The 20097-nt window shown below is 49.8% G+C and overlaps 1 protein-coding gene across 1 annotated transcript; it reads right to left on the minus strand.

The window, feature by feature from the left end:
* Positions 1 to 14026: 14026 nt before the first annotated feature.
* Positions 14027 to 19419, minus strand: LOC128351300 (interferon alpha-inducible protein 27-like protein 2A). The gene is made up of 5 exons (XM_053310706.1): positions 19271 to 19419; positions 16970 to 17030; positions 16287 to 16322; positions 15599 to 15760; positions 14027 to 14575 (listed from the first exon to the last, which is right to left on the minus strand). Exons 2-5 carry the CDS (start codon positions 16971 to 16973, stop codon positions 14502 to 14504), a joined length of 276 nt encoding a protein of 91 aa, XP_053166681.1. The 5' UTR covers positions 16974 to 17030; positions 19271 to 19419; the 3' UTR covers positions 14027 to 14501.
* Positions 19420 to 20097: the final 678 nt, after the last annotated feature.

Below are 20097 nucleotides of genomic sequence, written 5' to 3' on the forward strand. Positions count from 1 at the left end.
CTGCCAGTCTGTGTAAACAATACTGAGCTAGATAGACCAATGGTGTGACTCAGTATGTGACAGCTTCCTATGTTCCTATGTTAAGACTTGCACAGAAGGCAGAAATTCACCAGATGTATCACTGCACTCCACTGACAAGAGAAGACACTCCTGGTAGAATTTCCCCCCTTAATGCCAGGGATGAGCAGACTTCAGGCTTAGATGATATAGTTTTAATAGTTTGTTGTTTGTTTTAATAGTTCTAGCATTGTTTTAAATTTTAAATGACTGTAATGTTTTAATCTTTTTATTTGTTTGGATTGTTTTGTTGTAAACCGCCCAGAGGCAGGCGGTATACAAGTACATTAAAATAAACAAAATAAAAGAGTTTGGGGTGGGGTTTTTTTACTAGAACTTGAAGAGCAGAAGGTTCCAAGTTCCTCGCCGGTAGCATCTCCAAAATAGGGCAGAGAGAGATTCCTGCCTGCACCTTTGGAGAAGCCGCTGCCAGTCTGTGAAGACAATACTCAGCTAGATGGACCAATGGTCTGACTCAGTAATGGCAGCTCCCTGTGTTCCCTATGTTCCCTAACCCCAAAGTCTACCAACTGAAGCCCAGTATGAAATAGTGTTGGGGAAGGGGCAGAGCCAAATGCAATATGGTGTCTCGAGGGAGAAGCCAATTACCTTTCACACCTGACAAGCCAGACACTGGAATAACTTGGCAAGAGGACTGCAGTGTCTTTGTTCTTCTTGTACTTCAACAATGTGGGGCCTTGCTGATCATCCAGCACTCTAGCAGCAAATCCCAATCTACTTTTTCATCTGCAACCTTGCAAAGCTCAGGTGGCTTTGTGACCCAGACCTCACAACCTTTAACTAGTGTGCACTGTGCAGATTCCACAACTTCCCTTCGTCCAGGGTGCTTTCCAGATCAGCCGCTCATCAGTGCAAAATGCTTCCATCCAGGCAAATTGCATTCAAAATGTAAATAGCAAAGCGCCCAGCAGGGGGAGCAGTCTCACGGAAACAAACAATATGGAAAAACAACAACCTTTTTATGCCAGACATACAACGTTTTATGAACAAATCGCAGCAATTAAATTTGAAACAAGGCATCGGGAATGTGAACAGCACCCTGCTGTCAGCGTAGGGGCTGCGGTGTCACAATACAGGAAGTGTGGAAGCACACTTCAGAGATACGCCATGACCCCGTTGCAGGGTCTAATCTGGAAAGCACCCAGAGGAAGTAACAATGGGGAAAGGAGCAGTACATTCTAAATACTTAAGACAACGTCTTATTAATGTTCTTCCATAAACAGACTTCATTGAAGCCAATAAAATGGAGCTTCTTCTCAGCAGGGGATCTCCTGCCAGGTTGTTTTGATGAATATTCTTTTTAAAATCTCTGTTCTGCACAAGGAGTCGGCTGAGAAAAAGCATTATCATTAGTGCTAATGTGACAATTGTGTGTTCTCAGCGTGTGCAAATTGCATAATGTTCCATCCCTGCAGATTCCTGTATCAAGAGAGCACTCTGGTGTTTGTTTATTTATTTATTTATTCGATTAGGTTTAGGTAACAAATTAGCAAAAAATCTGCAAGGGGGTAACATACCTTCAAATTCTCCCTGCTTATCAGAGGACACTCCCTGCTTATCTGATACTTGTCCCTGATAAATCAAGACCCCCACTGTCTCCCTTTGGCATGCTTTTGGCAGGCGCAGCCAGTGGCGTCCCCGGGTTCTGCCACCGCTGCAGCCCCCCTAGCCCCACCCCTTCACCTGATGTCAGATGCAGGGAGCATTTAGCCACGCCCCCGTGTCTGCCATCAGATGCAGGGGCGTGGCTTAGCTCCCAAACAGGGCCACGCGGCTCCGTTTGGGAGTTAGATCGGCCAGCGCTGCATTTGCAGCATGTTCAGGAGCAGCTCTCCCTGTCTTTAAAAGGCCACGCGGACCCATTTGGGAGCTAAACCACGCACCCCAATCTGATGTCAGATGCAGCAGGTGTGTCTGGGGAGTGAGGCGTGGCCCCTGAGAGGCGGCAGCCCGGGTTCTTTGAACCCGTCTGCTCAGTGGTGGCTCCGCCTCTGATTTGGGGTATGCTTTTTGAAAACGATGCTAATCCACACACATGTGAATCGTAGGGCTCATCCTCACAACCCTAGGAGGGGTGATATGTGAACGTACACCCTGCTCCATTCCAGGGGAGAAAGCGAGGTAAAAGCCCCCTGACTGCAGATGCTCCTACTCAAGTTATGCTTGCCATGCAGTGCTTACAGGTATGGGAACCCTGCCAGGAAAAGAAAAACGGCGATGACAGCCATCGATTGGACGACCTGCAGGCCAGAGTAAGGCTGGGACTGGCTCAAACAGGAACATTTAGAGGGGAAAGAAATCTATGTGCAGTGCTTAAGGAATGATGAGTGGGAAGTGAATGTAAATCAATACAGGTCACAGACCTTCACTTGCCTTCAAAATCAAATCAAATTAACACAATTTGCTTCTTAACTTCTGGGGCACAAACCTACCTGTGAGTTAGCCTTCGCATACAGGTACCCTTTCTCCCATACCCAGATATATAGGGGTTGAATTGCCCAGTGCTGAAGGAAGGGCACTCTGCACGTGCTCAAGGGCATCCTATTCTTTGCCATGCCCTGGGACTGAGAATAGAAGCAAATTACAAGGTGAAACCCGAGTGAGCACTGCTGTATGCACAGTTGTTTGCCAGCCTGCTGCAGCTTCCACATATCCATGCAAACAGTAGGTGAATTGGCTTGTACAGGTGGTCAGGGACCCTGCCAAAATGACGGTCCCTGACCATGCGTGCGTGCAACCATATGCACTTTGCAGATATGCAAATGAATGTGCATCCACCAGGGCAGGTTTGTCACTACAGCCTAATTCTCCCCTAAGTGCATTTGTTGTAGGAGTATTTGACTGTTTGAAAGATGTTTAAAGTGTTTTTATCTTCCACACATTTTCCAAAAGAGAGTGATCTGCCATGAAAAGAAGCGATGTTTTGCTGCCAATAAGCAGCTGCTAAAGATCGAGCCAGATATCCTCTCCAGAGTATCTCTGCAAGTTAATGAAGATAAGTAGGATATGCTTTTTTAAAAAAATTAAGAAGCCAGCAGAAAGTGGAACAGGACTGGTGGAGTGTGTGAGCTGCACTTGGCTTGATTTGGAATCAGCGAGCACTGAGAAGCGTTCTCAGCAAGTGCTCAGAAAAAGCTCATCTCTTCCCCTAGAAATCGTTGCTTGATTTATGTCCAGGGTAAACCTTAAGTGGTGCAGTGGGGAAATGCTTGACTAACAAGCAGAAGGTTGCCGGTTCGAATCCCCGCTGGTACCTATATCAGGCAGCAGCAATATAGGAAGATGCTGAAAGGCATCATCTCAGACTGCACAGGAGATGGCAATGGTAAACCCCTCCTGTATTCTACCAAAGAAAACCACAGGGCTCTGTGGGCGCCAGGAGTCAAAATCGACTTGATGGCACACTTTGCCTGTTTTAAAAAAAATCCACTTTTTGCATCGGGTTTTGGGAGCAAATTTGAACTCACTGTAAAGCCTTGCAGTAAAAGCCTACAAAATGCTCCAGGAAGTTTTACAGACAGGGTTCCCCCCTCCCCCCCACCGCCCCAATCCACTCCTCATTGGAGTGTGGATTCGCTGGATTTAACCCGACCTCCCTGTGGGCTATCAGCGACCAGGCCAGACAGGGCTTTGTTTTTCTCTGAAGGGAGGCTGCGAATTCTGACTTGGCCCGAGTTAGGTTCAGGGTAAAAAAATCCACTATTTCCAGCAGCTTTTAAAAAAACCTCTGGGGCTTCTGCTTTCTCAGAAGGTGTTGAAAAAGAGCCCCTGGTGGTGCAGTGGTAAAACTGCCGCCCTGTAACCAGAAGGTTACAAGTTCAATCCTGACCAGGGGCTCAAGGTTGACTCAGCCTTCCATCCTTCCTAGGTCGGTAAAATGAGTACCCAGAATGTTTGGGGGCAATATGCTAAATCATTGTAAACCGCTTAGAGAGCTCCGGCTATAGAGCAGTATATAAATGTAAGTGCTATTGCTATTGCTATTGCTATTGATGGAGGTGCTGATGGCTATGTGAATGGTCCAGCTAATCCCTAAAATTAAAATGTCTCAAAGCTGCTGCGAAGCATAGAGCCATGTGTGAAAAACCTCCAGGTGAAATTGGAGAACATCACCTGTTGAGCTTCTACCTAGTGCAGCCATTAAAGGCCCAGAATTAATTAAAAGCCGGGGGGGTGGGGAGTAGCAACCATTCAGTGTTTGGTCATAGGCCATTACATCTGGGGCTCCCAAGCTGCAGTTTCCAGATGTTGTTGAACTACAAATCCCATCATCCCCCACCACAATGGCTTTTGTCCAAAAAGAAAGTAAAAAAGAAAGAAAAACATACAAGTATTTCTACAAACACAAGATGGCAACAGCACCCCTTTAAAGAGACATCTCTCCTTTTTCTCCTCTTCTTAGATGATGCCTCTTAACAATAGGTTATGCCTCTTCTATTGTAAGAGGCAGCCATCTAATGGTGCAGTGGGAAAATGACTTGATTAGCAATCCAGAGGTTGCCGGTTGGAATCCCCACTGGTAAACACCTATACTGGGCAGCAGTGATATAGGAAGATGCTGAAAGGCATCATCTCACATTGTGCGGGAGGAGGCAATGGTCAGCCCCTCCTGTACTCTACCAAAGACAACCACAAGGCTCTGTAGTCGCCAGGAGTCGACACCGACTCAGCGGCACACCTTCCTTTACTATTGTAAGAGGCATCAATCTTAGATGATGCCTCTTACAATGCAGACACACATCATTTAAACACAAAGAAAATGTTCCTGCCTTTGCAATTAGTGTTTTTACTCATATACAAATTTCTGTAATGATTAACTACTATGGGCAAAATCAAATGCATCCTTAGCCGGCAGTAAGCCACATTGATGATACTTCGTGCTGGAAGATTTCACAGCTTTTCCTTACAGGAGATTTACTCAGAAGAAAGTCCCACTGAGTTTAGTGATGGTTTACTCCTCTGAAACTGTGCATAGGATTCCAAGCCTATTCATTCTTTTCCAAAAAAAAGAGAAGCAATTCTTTCCAGGAAGAATCTAGAAGCCTAAATCCAGAGACAGATATGACTGCGTGGCAAACATGGGGGGGAAATGTGTTAAAACTTTTTTGCAACATCTTTGAAGCAAAACTAGGATTTATTATGGGTGTTCTTCCAGTGTGCTGGTGTGGGAGAAGGAGGTCGTGACAGGCCTACCTCATCCCAGTGGGAAGGGACACACGTCCTCATTCCCCTCAGAGCGGCTGTCATGGCCTTTCCTCGGCTTGCCGGCCAAGACTCTCTGCTGTCTGAAGCATTGGACGCCTCAACTGACACCATGTATATAGCCCCTTCCATTGGGAGGATTTATCACCTCAGCTTTAGGATTAAAAGACCATCCATCTGAGGAGGCTTCATCAGTCTTGTAAGCTTCTCTTCAGAGCGATTGTTTGTGAAAGTGACATTTTATTTTTCGTTTTGGTCGAGAGAAACACAGCTGTATTGTCTCATGTGTTTTGGCTTGTGATGAATGAGCAGGAAAGCAAGCCAGGTATTAACTCCTTCCGGAACATTCCAGGTTTTTTCCATGCCGTCAGAGTTGTTTAGATGAGTTGTAACGTCTTATTACCTTCACAGCCAACAAGAGAAAACTTCAGTGGATTTGGAGGGGACGTTATTTTTCATAAGACTCTCTCTCTCTCTCTCTCTCTCTCTCTCTCTCTCTCTCTCTCTCTCTCTCTCACTTTCTCTCATATAGATAGAAATAGACAGAGATAGAGATGGAAATATATTCAACTAAATACAAAGGGAATATTACTTCTCCATATTTCTCAAACTTCATATTGGGTAACTGATAAGCTGCTACTCAGCCTCCTAATTCTTGTGATAACCACTGTCATAGTCATTTCCATGGTCCAATTACCTCAGGAATCTGGCTAAAGTTCCCAACACAATAGGATGGTGACTGAAGCAATGCAGCTAAACAGCCATGGAGGCTGAAGTTGGGAAGTAAGTCCAGGCACAGGCTTAGCTGGAGGATAGATTTAAATAAGTTTCGGCCAGTTTCTAACCTCCCCTTCCTTGGCAAGGTATTGGAGAGTGTGGAGGCGTCTCAGCTCCAGGCAACCCTGGATGAATCTGATTATTTAGATCCTTTCCAGCCTGGCTTCCGGCCGAGATACGCAATGGAAACTGCGTTGATGAATGACCTTCGCCAAGAGATAGACAGAGGGAGTGTGACTCTGTTGATTCTCCTGGATCTTTCAGTGGCTTTCGACACCATCAACCATGGTATCCTTCTTACAGTAATTGTATCTCTGGGTTGGGACCTGGGGGCACGGTTACATGGTGGCTCCACTCTTTTACTAAGTTGTACTCAAAATGTGGTGCTGAGGGACGCCTGCTCCACCCCTTGGACTTTGGCTGATGGGGTACCAGAGGGATCTATTTTGTCCCTTATGCTGTTTAACTTCTACACTCATGGGGAGGTAATCCGTGGGTGTGGGCTGTGGTGCCATCATTATGCTGACATCAGTAGACTATCTTAGAGAGCACCTTCTTCGGTATGATCCCCACCACACATTAAGGTCATCTGAGGAGGTCCATCTTCGGTTGCCACCAACACAACTGGTGGCGACTCAGAGGCGGGGCCTTCTCTGTGGCGGCTCCTGGGCTGTGGAATGCGCTCCCGGCCCAAATCCGCAATCTGAGCTCATTATTGGCCTTCAGGAGAGCCCTTAAGAGCTATCCCAACCAGCTCCATGACCAGACTGTAGGCAAAGCGTCAATGCATCAGCAGCTCAGCTGCAATTGGCCACGATCGCCAGTGGGCGTGTCCTCCATGCTCGGCTAGCTCCAAGGACACCTTAACCCCTTCCTCACCATACTCCCAGCTCTGTTGTCTAAATAAGCCTGAAGCAGAAAAGTGGCTTGCGGGGCTGGGACTTGGCAGCAGAGGGGCACACATCCTCAGAGGCGGGTGGGTTACCATTGCTTCCCATGCTTCACCTCAGGGCAGGGCATGGCATGGGAGCACCCCCAGGCTTAGTGACCACAATTGGTGCCACTTGCCTTCCTCCCCTCCACGGCTGCTCTGAAAGGGGTAAGCTGGTTCTGTTCACAGCAACACACCCACAGCTAAGTGCCACATGCAAGGGGTTTCCCATGTCCCTTCCTTCACAACTCCCCAGGTCTCCCATGAGCTGGCCATGGGGGGGCAGGTGCTTGCTCTCTCCAACACAGCCTGCAGCCGCAAGTGTGGGCAGTTGCCCCGTGCTCCCTTCAGCAGTTTAAAGGGCAGCGAGCCCCTCTGCACCACGCAAGGTGGTGCCTCGCAGATATTCTGGGGGGAGATGTTCCCAGGCAGGTCCCAACCTTTTGCAAGGTTGCATTTTCCTGGGCATGGAACCAGTTCGAAGATAACGCGGGGGCAGCACAGCAGGGGCAACACATATCTTCTCCCGGTCTTGCTCTTGAGAAGAGAGTCCTTGGTGTGGGTGCCTAATATCTGCCCTGCGCCCACCTGCTCATCAGGTAGCTCCTTTCCCATGCCAGGCCCTGCTTGCTAGTTGTGGGCAAGGAAACTGCACAGCTTGCTCTGTGAGGGGGTGGGTAAGTGTCTTGGGCACAAAACGGGGCAGGCAGATTCTGTGTGGTGTCGCCACCTGTTAGAGGGGGATCTTCCGGGGTGAGGAACTGCAGCACTGTGCTATGGTGTGAGCTGCCCACCCTACCCCAACCCACCCATGTTTCTGAGCACAGTGCTGCCCGCTTGGGTCGGGTGGCGAAAGATGTACACCCACATTCGCCAGTGCCTCCCCACCATGCACCACCCCCATCCCAATACCCCCCCCCCCAAGGCATGCCCCAAGGAAACATCCTCCAGCTTGTCTGCGGCTTGCAGCCAGGAATGGAATGAGGGCTGTGTCTCTTTAAAGGTTCCCGCCTGCATCACTGTTGCCAGGCAGAACAGGAAAGAGAGGGGAGGATGTTGTGGGTGGGGCTTGTTCTCTGAGAGCCAACCGGCTAAAGCTGTGGCGTGCAGAGAGCAGCGACATCCTTGGGTGGGTCTGTGCCACCGCCTCTATGATTGCGGTTTGAAAATCAGCACGAAACTGCAGTTATAGCAGCACCAGCAGTCAGACGTAATGCTTTGGCGGCAAAACCTCAGTTTTCAGTGTTGAACCTTAGAGATAACCGAAGGTTTAGACTGGAGTTTGGCAAGGCAAACCAGAGGTAACTTTTGTCCCGTAACCGCGGTTTTGCATGTTCAGGTGTAACGGAGTTACAACCTCGTCCACAATTAACTGCAGTTAGCCGTTACATCTGAATGCGGCCAGTAATAAGTAATGTGGGACCTCAGGGGGCTCACTAATTATTTACGTACGTTGTCGGCCTCCTCCAGTCGTTTTGACCTCTTGGTCCTGAATCAGGCAAACATTATAGAACTTTCACCTCAAACTCTCCAACTGGCTGGTTGCAGATATATCAGTTTAATGTCTGTACCCTTGAAAATATCCTGCTGAGAAAACTGCAGGAAATATTGCAGAGAACTTTTAGGCAAAAGGACTTTGAGGTTATATAGCTCCAAACAGAGAAAGTAACTTGCAGGTATTTTTCTGATAACGATCGACTCTTTTGAGAAGTTTATTGAGCTATGATATGACTCACAAAACTTGCTCGTCTTGAAAGAACCCTTCCCTGGTTTGAGTGAGAAGAGTACAATGAGGAAGGATTTAACATGGTCCTTCAAGGCACTTTGAAGCAGCTGTTTTATAGCTGTTTCCCTCTTAAACACAAAGCAATCTTATGCTTGTGTAAGGAAGCTTTATTCATCCCCCCCCTTCTCCTTTTTCATTTTGCCCGTTCCCTTCCTTCCCTTTCTTACTCCACCCCCACCACCCAATATTGTTGGATAGAAAACAACCAGCAGAGAGATTCTGCATTCATTCTCCTCACCACCACTAAATGAACGCATGGAGAGAAATGAGTGTGCCCAACGCCCATGTACTTAACTGAAACATAGGTGTTGGGCACGGGCCTTCTCCCCTCTCCACACATGAAGGGAACAAGTGACCAATATGAGAATCAGTGGCTCCCTTCCAAGCTTGGGTCTGGAGGCTGTTGGACTACACTTCCCATCATCCTTTGGCCACAAGACAGGGGATGATGGGAGCTGGAGTCCATCAACATCTGGGGACCCAAGGCTGGGAACCTTTTTGCTATGGTTAGCTAAGTCCTAAGAACAAGTCTACTCTGTGTGGCTATTCTTGCAGATTGACCTATTGATTGATTGACTGATTGATTAAGCGCCATCAAGTTGGTGTCGACTCTTAGCGACCACATAGATAGATTCTCTCCAGGACGATCTGTTTTCAACTTGGCCTTTAAAGTCTCTCAGTGGTGCATTCATTGCTGTCGTGATCAAGGCCATCCACCTTGCTGCTGGTTGTCTTCTCTTTCCTTCAACATTTCCCAGCATTATGGACTTCTCAGGGGAGCTGGGTCTTCGCATAAAGTGTCCGAAGTAGGATAGTTAGATTGGCCTATAGATACCAAATTTTGCATGAACAATCCTGCCACTTAAATTGTCTCAATACACCTTTTACACTAGAATATGCTTGGGGACACGTTTAATTTTATTTATTATATCATCATCATCATCATCATCATCATCATCATTTTGTATTATTTAGCAGAAATTCTGAATTCATCATATTTTAACTGTGATTGTTCTCAACCTATTTTTAACACTCAATAATCAGATGAATAATTTCAAGGAAACATAATGCCCAAGAAAAGCAGATCTTTCTCAGATTCAAATTTACCATATATGGTTATCACATAATAAAATGATTTGAAGCTGAAACCCTACAAATTTTGAATTGTTCTTTTACTTCCCTTTTGCAAGTGCATTAATAAAAAATGCTATTACAGATATTTACTTTCTTGAACTTTCCTAGAAGTACATTCTGTCCAAAATAACTTTGCCCAGTCAACAACGGGCCTCATCTACTAGCCTTCTATATGGCGAGAGGAGGAAAAGAAACCAAAAGCCTAAAAGAGAGAGACTGGAGTCATGGTTACCTGGGAGTCAGCCTCATAGAACACAGCTGGGCTTGTTTCCAAGTAAACAGTCAGTTGAGTAGGCTGCTAGATGGGAAATTTTATATTTGCACTGCCATGTCACTTCCAGGTTGCATCTAGGAAGATATCAGGGGGGCTGCACAGCTCTGGCCATCCGGTTGTCATCGGACTACAACTCCCATCATCCCCAGCAGCCAATAATCAGGGATGCTGGGAGTTGTCGTCCTACATCTGCAGGCAGACCTGTCCTTAGGGTGGGGCGACCGGTGCAATCGCCCCAGGCCTGCGCTGGCTGCAGCCAGGTGCAGAGCCTGACCGCCAGTGGCCTGTGTGCGGCCGCAGCCCCGTTGACCCTGCCCCCCACGTCTGACGTCAGACGTGGGGGGCGTGGTCTGGCTCCTGAACGGAGCCTTGAGGCTCCATTCGGGAGTTAGAGTCCAACTCCCAAAGAGGCCACGTGGCCCCTTTGGGAGCTAAACTAACGCCAGCCTTTTAACTCCTTTAACGTCAGACACAGGGGGTATCTCAGGGCCGCGAGGCACAGACCCTGATTGGGCACGGCCCGGGTTCTTTGAACCCATTGGCCCAATGGTGGCTCCACCCCTGGCTGCAGAGCCAAGCACCTGCTCACTCTCGGCACAGTAGCCTCGCCCCATGTGCCGGCCTTGACTCCAAGTGGTACAGCTACCAGCCGCCATGCGTGCTTGGGGCGGGGAGCGGCGGCGACACAGCACACCAGCAGCGGCCGAGCAAGTGGTGAGCAGCCTGCCTCTCCACTCACTCAGCAGCCTCGCGCCATACGCCTGCCTGGGCTCCTGGCAGCGTGCTGGCTGGGGGGAGGGGAGGTCTTGCGTTGCAGAGGACGGACCATTGGAGACTCAGCCTGCCTAGCAAGCAAGGATCGCCTCCTTCACTGCACCTCAAAGGTGCGGGGGGTGGGGGGTGTGTGTCACAACAGGCAAGAGCCCCCAAGAGCTGAAGGTGGGACTCTTGTCCCACTTGCCCAATCCACTCCCGATCCCAGCATTCACTCTCCCCCCATGGGGCATCTCCCCTGAGCTGGGATCTGCCAACCCCTCACCAGTCGGCCTCCAGTCGCAGAAGGGTGGACACTCAGTGGGCTGAGAAAAGCACCTTACAAAAGTTGCCTCTGCACAAGGCTGGGTGCCCTAGCAGGCGGTGGGCGAGGGAAGGGTTCTGGCCAGAGCGGAGAAGCTGTCCCTCCTGCAAGCGGCCCCTCATGGGCCCATAGACAGACCCCCGTTGGTCGGTCTCCTTAAAGGGGTCTGGGGTGCGGGCCATCCGGCAACGAGAACACTCCAAGTGAATTCCCAGGGCTTCTACACGCCCGCCTCTCCCACCTGCCTGGGATAGGGAAGCACAATGCAGAGAAGCCAACTGGAGAGGGGACAAGCCATAGTGTGTGTGTGTGTGTACTATAGGTGTGTGTTTGTAGACTGTAGAGGGAGGTGTGTGGGGTGGGGAGGAAAGGTGCATCAGAGGGTGTGTGTGTGTGTGTGTGTGTGCGCGCGCATAGGTAGGGGAAGGTGGGTGGGGTGGAGTGGGAAGGAAAGGAGTGTATCAGAGGGAGTTTGGTAAATGTTCCTAGGTGCATCTCTGCTGTGTTAAACTGTGAGTTTGTTTCTTGGTTTTACATATAGATTTATTTATTGGAAATGTTAAGGGGGCCCCGCACATGCCGATTCCCCCCAGCCCTGCACCCCACTAAGGACAGCCCTGACTGCAGGAGGGCCAAAGTTGTGCAGCCCTGGACTATGTTATCTTTGGGAAGGTAAGCCAGGTAGCAGGAAGGCGCAATGCAGGGATGTCCTGGCTTTTGGCCGCTGAAGGCATCCTCCAGGATCCAGCCAAACGTTCCCCTTTAGTCCAGGATCCCATTTCCAACAGTAGTGGAGCAAATGCTTCTGGGAAGCTCAAAATCAGGTTGGAGGAAGTGGATCTTCCTGCCTGTATAGTTGCAGTCCCTGGTGTGCAGTTGGAAGATGCACACTTAACACAGTCAGGGAAGAGGACAGGCCTTTATATCCGCCCTAGCCAGGGGGTCTCCCCAACATGGGCTCCCATTGTGGCTGGGAGTGATGGAAGCTGTCGTCCAACAACATAATATAAAAGAGCCCTGCAGGATCAGGCCCAAGGCCTATCTAGAAACTTAGGAAGTTGCCATATACAGAGTCAGACCCTTGGTCCATCTGGCTCAGTATTGTCTACATAGACTGGCAGTGACTTCTCCAAGATTGCAGGCCGGAATCTCTCCCAGCCCTATCTGCTAGGGCTGGGATGCTGCTAGGGAGGGAACCTGGAACCGAGATGCTCTTCCCAGAGCGGCTCCATCCCCTGAGGGGAAGATCTTGCAGTGCTCACATCTGGTCTCCAATTCAAATGCAACCAGGGTGGACCCTGCTTTGCTAAGGGGACAGGTCATGCTTGCTGCCACAAAGACCAGCTCTCCGCTCCAAGTCCAGCATCCTGTTTCCCACAGTGGCCCACCAGATGCCTCCAGGAAGCCCCCAAGCCCAAGATGAAGGCCTGCCCACTCTCCTGCTGTTACTCCCCTGCAGCTGGTATTCAGAGGCACCCTGCGGACCCCAAGCTGCGGACCACTGCTAGCTATGGGCCACCTCCTCATCTTAGGGCAGTGAATTCCACACTACCATCACCTTGTGAAAGAGCATTTTACACGCTCTAATTGGGCTAGCTAAGGCTCTGTGTCCTGCTAAGCGACATGCCCCCACTGGAGGCTGCATGTGGCTTGGGTCACGTAGTGGCATTGGCATGGCCTACTGCTTCCAGTGCCAAATCCTGCCTTAAGGACACAGGAAGACTATCTAGCTCAGTATTGTCCACACAGACTGGCAGCAGCTTCTCCAGGACTCTCTCAGCCCTATCTTGGAGATGCCAGGGAGGGAACTTGGAGCCATCTCCATACAAGCCTGCAGGTGCTCTGCCCAAAGTGGCCCCATCCCCTCAGGGGGAGTATCTTACAGTGCTCATACATGTAGTCTCCCATTCAAATGCAAACCAGGGTGGAACCTGCTTAGCAGGATAATTCTTGCTTGCTACCACAAGACCAGCTCTCCTCCCTTATTTCTCCCTCTATGGCTCAGAGCTACAGGACTAACAGCAAAATAAATTTGCTTAGATACTCCCTTTTAAGAAGAGCATGAAATTAAAATCCTTTGGGAGTGGAGAAAGGGTTTTTTTAAACTGGTTATCCACGTGTGGAGTGGGTGCTATCACTGCTCTTAATAATCAACCAGTGCTGCCTTTATATTTATTTATTACATTTATATCCTGTTCTTCCTCTGAGGAACCCAGAGTGGTGTACATGGATATGTTTGTCCTCACAACAACCTTGTGAGGTAGGCTACCAGAGTCACCCAGCGAGTTTCATGGCTGAATGGGGATCTAAACTCAGGTCTTCCTGGTCCTAGTCCACACTCTCATCTCTGCACCCCACCAGCTGAATGACGTTAATGACTGAAGCGTCATTGGTCTGCGCATTAAACCAGCACTATCCCCTGCTAACTGGGCAAAGAGGCACCTTTTACCGTGGTGATTCTCTTTATTTAGCAGGGGGAGAGTAACTGGCCCTACCCACCCCCAGCACAGTACTTCCAGTGACTGTTACTGGTGTGTGTCTTATGTTTCTTTTTAGAATGTGAGCCCTTTGGGGACAGGGAGCCATCTTATTTGTTTGTTATCTCTCTTTGTAAACCGCCCTGAGCCATTTTTGGAAGGGCGGTATAGAAATCGAATTAATAATAATAATAATAATAATAATAATAATAATAATAATAATAATCAACAGGCATCTTGCCGTCACAGAGCGAAGCTGCGGGTAAGTACCTACAGGCCACCACTGAAATGTGTTTAAAACTAAAACAGTTTTATTAAATCACAACCGCAACCAGCTGATATCCGTAGCTAGACATCCACTAGGTGGTCTTTATACTGGACACCAACTGCTGCCATAACGTAAGCCTCAATATAGGGACAACCAGAATGGCTATCATGGGGTCCAGTTCTATCATTATAGGATGGTTTCTGTCCTACTTGGCAGAAAAGGTTTTAGACTCAACATGCACCTCACACACTCAGCATCCAAGTGCCAACCTAATTACACAACACCATTCCTTCTGCCTCTGTTTGGTTTTGTGCCGTGTTCTGTCTTGGAGAGCAGAGTTTGTGGCTGATGTTGGTTCTGCCAGATGGTCTGGTGGTCAGATCGCCCCTCCAGCAGGGTCTCAGCAAGCTTGTTATTAAGCAACATTAAGCAACTTTAGGGGAAGCAGAATGGGGGGGGGTTTGCATCTCGGTTAGCAATAAAGCGCCCATCTTCATTAGAAGAAGGCACCCAGCAGCGCTCCTCCAGCAGTCCAGGCAGCTTGGGCAGACGCAGAAAGACCTGCAGCACCTGCAAGGAGGTAGAGAAGCATCACTAGGGCAAGGGACAAGGGCATTGCTGGGTACCTGGGCCCACAGCCCCCTTTCGATCATTCAACTCAATCATCGCACACACACTTAGATACTTTAAAAAAAAATCTGTCACCTTAAGTGGCGCAACAGGGAAATGCTCGACTAACAAGCAGAAGGTTGCCAGTTCGAATCTCCACTGGTACCATATTGGGCAGCAGCGATATAGGAAGATGCTGGAAGGCATCATCTCATACTGCACGGGAGGAGGCAATGGTCAACCCCTCCTGTATTCTACCAAAGACAACCACAAAGGGGTCTGTGGGCATCAGGAGTCGACACCAACTCAACAGCACACTTCACCTTCCTTCACTTTAAAAAAATATTGTAGCACCTAAGCAGTGGAGAAACCAGGTGAGGCTGGGAGCTCTCTCCCCTGCTCTGTGCAGGCACCTCTGCTGGAGATCCAGCTCCAGATGGCATCGGCCTTTTGCACCAGTAACCCCAATGACCACTTGGGGTCTTGGGAGTAGAGACTGTCAGTTAGCGTCTCCTTCTCCTTCCTGTTTATCTATGAGCCCCTCAACTGAGAGAGTGTACTCTCTCTCTCTCTGTGCCATGCTTCAGTAGATCTCCCTCTGAGCACCACGAAGCCAGCCCTTAGATCTAGCTCTTTTTCATCATGGACTTCTGAATAAAGTAGATCTGTCTAACCTTACATGGATCTCCATGCTTGTCATTTGCAGGTTGTTGCCCCTGAAACTATGCTAGCTGCTGCTGCTGTAGTGGGAGTGAGTTATCTCCTGAGAAGCTCTGCTAGAGAAGTCATTACCCCCCACGACAACAACAACCTCCACGGCTGCACTCCCCTTTTGGGAGGGGCCATGGAGGAGGCCGATGAGAGATCCTGGGCTCAGAGCCATTCGTTGGGGGTCCATGCCCCATGGGCCACCCCAGTGATGCCCCTGGCAAGAGAGATACCAATTCCAGCACAGCCTTTGCGCTCCCAGAACAGCAGACCTACCCAAGGACTGCAGTGTGGCAACGACGCCCCCGGCAGCGACTCCTCCTCCATTGGCCGTGGCAGCCGCGGACATCATCCAGGCGCCAATGGATCCAGCGGAAATTCCAGCGGCAGTGAAACCCAGAGCTCCAAGCACGGCTGGGGCCCCAACAACGGCGGCTCCTGTGTTCCGAGAATGGCAAGGTTAGCAGCAGGATAGCCAGCTCCACCAAGTTACTAGCCCTCATTACACAGAAACATAGGGAACTTAAGACACTGCCATATACTGAGTCAGACCCTTGGTCCATCTAGCTCAGTACTGTCTACCCAGACTGGCAGCAGCTTCTCCAAGGTAAAGACAGGAGTCTCTCCCAGTCCTTTCTGGAGATGCTGCCGGGAGGGAACTTGGATCCTTCTGCCTACAAGCATGCAGGCGCCCTTCTACTGAGCTATGGAATATCTTACACTGCTCACACGTAGTCTTCAGTTCAAATGCAAACCAGGACAGACCCTGATTAGCAAAGGGGACCATTCATGCTTGCTACAAGCAGGAAGCACTGGAGGGGACCCTGAAGCCCAACCAGTCCATCCCACTGCTTAATGCAGGAGATCTGGAGCTAGAGCATCGCCAAAGGATGGCTGTCAGTCTAGCCTCTGCTCAGAGTGCTCTAGTCATAGTCTATGCAGCCGGTATGAACTAGCAACTTACCCAATCCAGCTGCTGCTCCAGCGATCGTTGCAGGATCTAAGGAAAGACGTGTGGTGTTAAGACATTCAAAACCTTGCAACATGTAAAAGAGAACAATCTCACCACCAAAGACAGGGCGTCTCTCCCAAACATCTGGCACAGCAGGTTCCCTCTCACACGGTGATGGAACAAGCTGGGCTTTCTGTGCTTACCAACTGGGTGCTTGGGCCCAATCCACTCCTTGAAACTCTCAGTAACGCCGCCACCATCTCCCTTCTTGGGAGACACTCTGGCCACAGGGCCCTAGTTTTGAGGTCCCCTAGCATCCTTTCTAGATCCCCTCCGATGGGCAGGATCCTGGCTAGGGTTACCCTGTGATAGGTTTACTTAGAAGCAAGCAGCTAGACCAGGAGTCAGGCACACAGGAGGACAAGCCCCTATGATCTCTGTCTAATGTTCCTCAAAATGCCAACTTGATTTCAGGAGTGTGTGCTTCATTTTCCGGGCAGTGGGCAAGCAACTAGTCAGGGCCCAATGACCCCATTGCTAAATTTGGCTACTGGGGCATATTCACAATCAGGAATTCTAACAGTGGGAATTGGATATCGCCAACCCATCCAAACTAAAGGGGAAAGGCCAAGAAAAGGGGGAGGAAAAGAAGCATGTTGCATTTATAGCTGAAAGGAGAAATAGGAAGAACTCACCCATGGTTGACTCTTGGCTTCCTGCCTTTTTGGGTCTCCTTCTCGTTTGTGGCACACAAGACTGCATATGCAACAACAAAACAAGTTAGAAAACAAACTGCAAACCCCCAAGTCGTTTTTTACATGGGGCTTTTACAGCCCTTTAACTCGCATCTACTCTGGAATGGAGGGGATGCATTCACATATTGGCCAGATTTACTGAGCCCCTGGTGGTGCAGTGGTAAAACTGCTGCCCTGTAACCAGAAGGTTTACAAGTTCAATCCTGACCAGGGGCTCAAGGTTGACTCAGCCTTCCATCCTTCCGAGGTCGGTAAAATGAGTACCCAGAATGTTGGGGGGCAATATGCTAAATCATTGTAAGCCACTTAGAGAGCTTCTAGCTATAGAGTGGTATATAAATGTAAGTGCTACTATTGCTATTTACCCTGAAGTTCCTGCAAGTTATTGGGGAGCAGTTCACACACAATTCACGTTTTTCACTGCACGTTATAGAGTGTAGCCCAATTTATATCTGGGGTAAAAAAAATCCACTATTTGTGTCGGTTTTGGGGGGACAACTTTGAGTTCTCAGTAAAGCCTCCCCGTAAACTCGTGTTAAAGCCTGCTGAGTGTAAACACCCCAGGGGATACGGCCAGGGAGGCTGCACAACAGTGCGCATGCATTGCCAAAGCAGCGCTTGCAGCATGGACCCCAACAGCGCTGAAGTGCTACAGAATTTGAGGAAGCCCAGAAAGAGCCGCATTGCTGTGACGCCACGCCACCCACTACTACTGAAGTTACCAGAATCCAAGACTAGGTTTTTCACCAAGTTTTCTGGTGCTTGAAATTGGGAGATGGTCTTAAATTCAGAGTCCTGTTCCTTTTGAGGAAATGCAGGTGCAACCTGTATTTAACTCCTACTGTTTAAGGGGGTCGCCTTAAATCCAGAGTCGCCTTCGATTTGGGTGAATAGAGCTGAGTTCAGCATACAAGTGCCAAGAACTCGATCAGGCTAACCCAGTCTAAAAACCTAACCAGACCTGGACTGGCCACACACCCCTTATTCTGCCCCGCCACTGGCAATCTGCACCACAGTGGTTTCAAAGGACCCTGCCACCTCTGGGAAGCGGAGCAGAGGAATGAGGAGCTCGAAAATGGCAAAACAGTCCTGCCTGCTCGCTTGGGTTCTGGAAGCCCAGAACACCTTGCAGTGAGCCGGTGGGGGGGGGGGGGGCGGAAGGCCACTCCACATATGGAAAGAGATTCTTGAAGATGGGCGGGGGGGGATGTGCGGGATGTTGCAAGCCCCGCCCCCCCCAGGGTGGGAGGGAGGAGCGCGCGACAGGAGCCGGTTGGGCCGGCGGGCGCAGCGCCTCCGCCGCAAGGAGGAAAAGGGGTGTGTGGAAGGAGGCGGCGGCATGGTGTGTGTGTGTGGGGGGGGTGAGGCGGTGGGAGCCGGCGGCGGCGGCTAGCTCTGCCCCCAGTCCCCGAGCCGGCGGGGGACGGCTGTGCCCAGCTAGAGGCGCAGATGCTCTGCGCCCGGGCCCGCTAGTGATTTATTAAAGGGTAAATGTGAAATTTTGGATTGTTATATGAAATGTGCCATATGTAACTGTTGGAAGCTCAAGAGTGGATAATGTCTCTCCCCCCCCCGCTCTTTTTAAATAAAAATCTTTATTATAACTAAATAAATAAATAAATAAAAAAGAGTTAAGCTGGGGAGGACCGGCATAAAGCATCCCACCCAGCTTTCGGGAGCTGCGTGCATCTGCAATCTATAACCCCAGAGACACCCCAGTTTAGGCTCATCCCACGGCCAACCTCCCTCTCTTCCCTCGCCCGGCCCGCAGGCAGAGGTCTCCAGAGAGAAGCAGGTCTTCTGCCATTTGCGCCGGCTGGGATGTGGAGAAGGCAAGAAAGAAACCGGGGAGTCCTCGCCTACTGCGCCGAGAGGATTCCTCCATCTTCTTGCCTTCTCAAAAAGAGCATTCGAAATGAGACCTCTGGGTAGGAGCAGGGGTGAAGTGCCGGGGGTGCTGCTCGCCAGAGGGCTGAGGGCATTCGCCACTGGCAAGTGGACTTGTAGATGCCTGCTGCCTATAACTCAAGGGTAGCAAGAAAAGAGGGAAGGAGAGCCTCTTGAAGACCTCCTTCCACTCTGGCCAAAGATGGGGAAGCACACACATCTAAAGTAACTCCATGCCACCATCCCTTGCATGCACACCCCTTCAGAGACAGGAGACTGGGAAAGGAAGGAGGGCAGGCAGGCATTCCACCTCCATCCCATAAACATCCATGCTCCATCCCATAAACTCCTTACCTTCTACCACTCCAAGGTAGTTCTTTCTCCTCCCAGTACCAGTCGGCTATTAATAAGTGCGCTGAGGAGGGTGGGGCCACTAACTAACTGACAGCAGCCTCCACCAATGAAAGCAGAGAGACTGGTCAGCATCCAATGCCAGGATGCTGCAAAACCACAGAAACGAAACTGATCGCTTTAGCTTCTGTATGGCAAAAGGAGGCAATGAAACTTAAAAGTCCAAATGACATAGTTGGGACTGGGAATCACAGATACCTGGGAGTCAGCCTCCTGGAAAACAGTTGGAACTGCTTCTGAGTAAACATTCCTGCACTGTTAGCTTTTGGTTTTTTATTGGCGGGGGCTCAACCCCCGCCCCCCCCCCCGCGCGTGCCTTTTCTTACTCTATTACATCTTGTCAGAATTCTCATATGAGGACAAAAGGCACAACATCTCTAGAACAAACAAAAACCCTCGTAATTTTGAGACTGGGATTCCAATTTAAGCATCTGTCAGCAGATTCCCCCCTGCTTTTTGCAGAGCTCCAGGTGGCCTGCAGACAGTGGGGGCGGGGGGAGGACCCCCAATGGTCTCCCACCCCGGCACTGCTCAGGGCCACATCCGGTTTGCTGCAACAAGGCAGCAGCATCAGAGATTCTGAGATCATGGGGCAAGCACAAAAGCTGGCCACCAGTTGCAAAGATTCGGCTTTCTACCCTTTTATGCTCCATCTCGCCACAAGCAGTGGGGCAGCCCTTGTAGGGTGAGATGCAGGAGGGTCATTGAGTCTGTGGCCTGCAAACAGGATGGCCGAAAATGTTGGACTTGTGGCTGAAGATGTTAGGATC

This window comes from Hemicordylus capensis, chromosome 3, assembly GCF_027244095.1.
Source record: "Hemicordylus capensis ecotype Gifberg chromosome 3, rHemCap1.1.pri, whole genome shotgun sequence".
Classification (NCBI taxonomy): Eukaryota; Metazoa; Chordata; class Lepidosauria; order Squamata; family Cordylidae; genus Hemicordylus; species Hemicordylus capensis.

Coding starts and splice junctions, on each gene's coding strand:
- LOC128351300 (XM_053310706.1), bottom strand. Junction 15,761..16,286: donor TGGAGCAGCAGCTGGATTGG/GTAAGTTGCTAG, acceptor CTCGGAACACAG/GAGCCGCCGTTGTTGGGGCC. Junction 14,576..15,598: donor TGCCACACTGCAGTCCTTGG/GTAGGTCTGCTG, acceptor ACCTCCTTGCAG/GTGCTGCAGGTCTTTCTGCG.